General features: G+C 42.0%; 1 protein-coding gene across 1 annotated transcript; it reads right to left on the reverse strand.

The window, feature by feature from the left end:
- Positions 1–516: 516 nt before the first annotated feature.
- T265_02562 (hypothetical protein) lies at positions 517–4,894 on the reverse strand (the record flags this gene model as incomplete). Its single annotated transcript, XM_009166841.1, has 2 exons — positions 517–1,607; positions 4,669–4,894. 2 exons carry the CDS (start codon positions 4,835–4,837, stop codon positions 844–846), a joined length of 933 nt encoding a protein of 310 aa, XP_009165105.1.
- Positions 4,895–5,793: the final 899 nt, after the last annotated feature.

Genomic DNA, 5,793 nt, shown 5'->3' on the forward strand with positions numbered 1-5,793 from the left:
CCTTGATTTTTCTGTCTCGGACACTTTAATGGAATATTCCTCTTGGGGTTGTTCACAGATTTTGTTCGCCTATATTCCTCGAGGAGTACCGGGACAATTGGTTTGGGGTTTGGGAGTGGGGTGGTTAATTGAATCTTACTCTGCTTTGATTTTGTACTTTTAGACCCAGACTATTTTGCTGCACTCCACCTCATGTCATCTCGGCTGATCTAAAACCGCTCTCCACACGCTTGTCAGTTCTCCCCGCTCTATTCTATTCACACAGGGATGCTTGGAGGTTTCCACCGCTTATCTTGTTCTTATTGTGACTTCCATAGTTCCCTGAACTCAGGCTGATATAGCTGATGAAATCTATACTCCCTGACGGAGAGCAAAGGGGTTTTAAAGGAATAAACGCTACCAAAATTAGATGCATGTTGCGTGCAACCGCTATGATTCCAACTGCGATGGACTATGTCTTACTCAGGATGTTCGTGCTCTCAATGAATTACAAAAGTATTTATTGTCCCATTTGCCTTTAGAATGACAGGTGGACTTATCATTTACACAAAGATGTCTTCAAACATAGATGAAGGATATTATCTCAGCTTATGTATAATATTTGGGTCCAGTCCACTCGAAGGACGTTACAGTTTTTTGGCTATCAGGTGAAAATAAAGTAGCAGAGGAATCATACCCACTCTATGCTTTTTAAGAATAATTAATAACATTTCATAATTATCCACCGCTTGCAGCCATGCATAAAAAAATGCAGACTTGATCCAAGCGAGTTTCGAGTGGCTTGGTTTCATGGAACCAAAAAGGACTGTGGTCTTTGGTACAGTTTGATTCTTTGCCAAAAACTCACTTTGTGTTTTGCATTTGAGTCAGTTTATCCAGTATCAGGTTTGCATCTCCTTTGTAGTCCTCGATTACCGAAATGAGCGTTTTCTCTTCAAAATGGAATCCCATCTTGTAGAATTTTCTGGCAAGTGTATCAATTTCGCTCCTGCTCATTTTGTATGGCGAATTTCTGCCACCCTCGTGGATTTCTTTGCCTTCTGTCAGTGGGTGGGCTAACGTTTTCATATATGTTTCACTGTTCACGGGATGACGTGTGGTGCTAATGGCTGATTTATTGGAGTTGTGAGTTCCTGTCCTTGACTGAGGCTTACTGTGGACAGATGATAATTCATTAACTGGGTTGAGCATAGTCGCTTCAGTAGGTATTGCCTTGTGTTGGACATTGGATATCACATCCCAGTCTGCGTCAAAAGGCGGCTGTGGAGCTATTGTAACGGATTCATTTGCCTGAAGCACCAACCTGTTAAGGCGATCCCGTTTGAGCGCGGCTAACATAGAGGAGTCCGCTAAGAGATGTGTATTTGAGTTCTTAGTTGGAACTCTGGTTTCATCGGAAGGGATGGTCTTCGATGTCGAAGAAGAAGGTTGGCAAGATTGTGGTTCTGCCTGGAGAGCCATTAGCTCCAAGGCACTTGCAACATCGATAACATCTCGGGGCTCCGCCTGCAACCGTACACAACGATCTGGGAGCTTTTTTTCCTCGAAATAGCGAATGGCTTCATGCAGCTGTTTAGTGTTGGTCACAAGGTGTGTATTCTCTTCGTCTACAAAAAAATCGATACAATAATATCATTTGTTGCACGGATTTGTGCCGGAAGTAACTAGAGCGACAAACCCTGCATGCTGGAAGTGGACGGAGAGCAAATACCATTTATTATTATAGAAAGGGAAATATTTGTACCTGAAGGCAACACACCTAATTCACTGCAGGCAAAGTGAAAAGGGACAGAGGCTTACAGTTTAGTATAGCGAACACAATAACTGAGTTTCCTCCAGCGCAAAAGATTTTAGTTGTAAGTGGTTAAAGTATTTGTAGAATTTGCATTTGCACTATTCCAGCTTGAATACTTCTTAGATGGTCCTGGTGCAACCGCGCCGCCGAGGTTCTACCAAAGAGGAGCGTACCAAACTCAACTTTTTTCCACGTTAGAGCTTGTTAGCAGGGCATAACCTTGGACGTTCTAGGATCCAAACTACGGATACCATGAATGCAAATTCTACAAATTCCGCAACCAACTAAGACAAATCAAAAGTTGCCCAAAATGTTTCAGCCATTCGTGGCACCACATGACCGGGATGTCGTGACACGCAGGTCGGCACAACATAAATGGACGGTAGGTTCTAGTTCAAGCGTCGGGAGAGCAGATCACATCGCTGAATAGTGAACTTGTTCGTCTTTTTTGCCGTCATGATTTAAGTGTGATAGCTCCAGCGTGCGCGGGTTGAATCGTGAATCGAGTCCACATCCTGGCCATCAAAATACACTACTGAGGAGCTCTAATAAAGTCGGAATTTGTATATGTTTCTCCTCTCTGGCGTGGCCTCATCAGAATAATTTAATAGGACGTGTGAGGGTCTCTCCAAAAAAGTTAATTAAGTGCACATTTATGCTATCTTAAAATTGAAATCGACTTATCTGGTTTGCAGTCCGTAAATTCAACTCTGTCAGCTGACTCTCTTGAGATAATCATAATTGCAATAGCACATTTCCTCAGCCCATTCCAAATTTTTCCGGTTATTCTTCCTGTCTATCTCCCTCTCCGCTCGTTTGGAGTCAGGCGGTCATTAGTTGCTGCGCCTTCCTGCTTTGTAAAGCTCTTTAGCTTTATTAACGTTAGAAAAAAAGTTACACCTGCCCAGTATGTTTTGTGGCATTCTGTATAATGAACATACACATGTTTCCGTAGAAATAATTTTCAATAGGTCTAGTATCTGTGAGCTAAAAACCAAGCTGAAGCGACGCTTGACGATGTTCATTACATGTCAAGAACAGCTTAGTTGAGTACTTTAGGTGCTTACTTTCTATGGATTCGAAGACAAGACAAGAATCAAGTAAATGTCATGTACTATTTGAAACTGCTATTAATGTATAAAGTTGGTAACACAACAATAGGGTTCCGAGTAAAACGTAACCAAATAGTTGGGCACATTGTCAAAATAAAGGTCCAAATGGCTTAAGACTCTATTGATCCATACTCTGTGAACTGCGGAAACTTTTTGGAAATCCCATCTGACCAAAGCTGACAACACAATCGTTCTGGTGTAAAATAAGCATTGCTTTGCCGAAGTGTCCAGTTTCCGAAAAGACTGCCTGTTATCTATTTGGTATGACCGAATGCGTCTCATTAGCTTTGTATCACGCGCTGGATAAAGGCTCTCAAAAGGGTCTCTAGGACAAAATATGCCTGACATTAGGTCCTAGAGAGATCATCATTCGATCCCAGTGAGTGGCTGGGACGTCTCATCAGACTGGATAGTGTACGATAATCACGAACCCGAGAAGCCAAGCATCCCCACGCCCCCTCCATATCCGGGAAGAGCCAAGTTGTCGGCAGACGCCGAAATTTGTTACTTAATTCTAATTCGTGAAACCAGTGAGTGAAACCTATTCATGTTTCACATTCAATCACTTCCAAGCAATCCGTGTTTGGTTTTGGTTTCTATAGGTGCGCACAGCTGGAATGACGTGCAGGCGCATTCCTCAGACAAAACTTTATTTCATTGAGGCTGTTTTGGACAGTGGCGCATCTTTTTCTAGTGCTGGTCTTATAAACTCTATTCCACTGATAACGTCACGTATATATATATATATATATGCTACTTTTCCGTAGCATTGTATACCCTCGTTGGTTTAATTCTAATGTCATTACATTGGTCGAAAAGCGTCCGGTGACATTTTTTGAATAAGAATGAACGAGATCCTTCAAGTCTCCAGATCCAGTGATATTAATTTGTACAAAAGTCTACATTAAACACCCATGAGTACAAATTTTTAAGTCAGGAATGGTCCTACAGCTTTCTGGGAGAACGCCTAACTGATGAGCGCCAAGCAAGCTGTCTGTCTGTTCCACTCTATCCAACTAGAAAAAGACAAATAAATCATTTTTCAGTAGTACCATCGTCTTAGGACCTAGGGCTTAACAGATAAATTATCAGTCACACAAGTGGACTCTCATGGAACGACTTAGCTCAGCGACCTTTTTTATTTATTACCGTTGACCCGAACGCCTAGGCAAGCCCGTGAAGCTCACGTTCCAAAATGTATTCAGTTATTTGACTGATGCATACTATCCAGGGGATCATTCCCTTTTAACGGCAAATTTAGCCGTCAGGTTGACCCAGGAATTCGCAAGGAATTCACAAATTGGGCTAGAAATGGCATTCAAAAGTCGACGGAAATCACTTATCAAACCACGTACTCTTTAAACTAGGCATTTCAGTGTAGAGTATCCCTATACGAAAAGAAAACTGAAAAGACCAAGTTGCCTCACCCCTTTAAAGAACACATCTCGATTCTACTTCATGAGTGTTCTGCTGACAGGCTATGCCTTGCTATGATATTCACTCAACAACACATCTTTTCAACAATCATAATTTCACTAGGAGACATTCAAAGCAACTTCAAGACATGGTAATAATAAAGCGCGTAGCTCAGACACTTGAGGACTTCAGAAGTGCTCGCAAACAGGTACCAGAGATACCATATAGGAAGACACCGTTTGACGTGAAAATTTCCATTTTCACGTCAAACAGTGTGTCTCCCTATATGATATCTGCCCTGAAAAACTTCAAATTTGATTAAAACTTGAATCCGGTTCGACTTACCAGTCCAGATCACATTGTACCCACTCGTCGGTGTGGGAATTATATCTCTCAGTCTTCCAACAAGTAAGTCATACGTGATCTCTTCTTTAGGTTTCTTCACTAACCATCTTATAACTTCTTGGCCAGAAGATGTTCTTTCTGAGGGTATCGTGATTTTGAAAGAGGTCATCGCTTGTTAAGTTTGATGTAAACTAACCCACTCCGATCAATGCTTACTCAGCTACGTCGCCTACCTGCGGGTGACACGTTGAAGAACAAGGTCTTGTGAGTGGGTATGTGCAAGAAAGCGTGCTATTCAATTGGTGCAAGTTAAATAAAGGGTTTGTAGGTGTTTTAAGCTGAAGCACGGATGCTCATCATGACATGCTGTTACTTCTGGCGACCAATGAGTTGGTATATTGGGTCCCGCACATCAAAAGAAAATTGCAGTGGAATTGTTTGTGCTTCTTTCGCAGCTCTCTAGGTACTTTCACCAGTAGGGTACAGTTAAAACCTCAAAAAACTGCTATTTATGACATCGTGGAACTAAAAGTAACTACTACGAGGGTTTGACGCAACCTGAGTACCAGGTTAATGGTACCTACATGACTTGAAATTTTATTCGAGAAAAGAACCTGGGAGTAAAGTCACCAGAGGATCGGACGCCTACAGGCACTGTAAAAATGTTTCATTCTTTTTGAGAATCATCATCAGTGAGAATTTCATCTCTCGGGAGGCATGAAACCGGGCCACCCGACTGGTGGTTGAAAAATATGTCACTTGGCCACAAGCAGCCGATCAGCAGTGTGATTGCGTTGCACTCTGACCGGATATAGCGCCACTCATTCCTCAGTCAAATTATCCTCGACTACTAGCTCGTAATTCATTGAATCCAACCACCCTAGAAATGAGTGTCACACGCAACACTGGTGATTCTTATCAGACATGAAACAGCTGTACAGTACTTCTCGATTTTTCAGTACTGAGTGACCTTATGTGCAGAATGGACTATCAATGAAAAATTCGCCGAACAACTTCCCCTGGTGGAAAGTGCATACAGATAGTTCGTTGTTTACCTGATCCAAAAGTGATTCTACTCTTTCACTACTGAATGACGGACTTCAGTATTTTAGTCTCCGATTGATA

The sequence above is a fragment of the Opisthorchis viverrini genome, assembly GCF_000715545.1.
Source record: "Opisthorchis viverrini unplaced genomic scaffold opera_v5_31, whole genome shotgun sequence".
NCBI lineage: Eukaryota > Metazoa > Platyhelminthes > Trematoda > Opisthorchiida > Opisthorchiidae > Opisthorchis > Opisthorchis viverrini.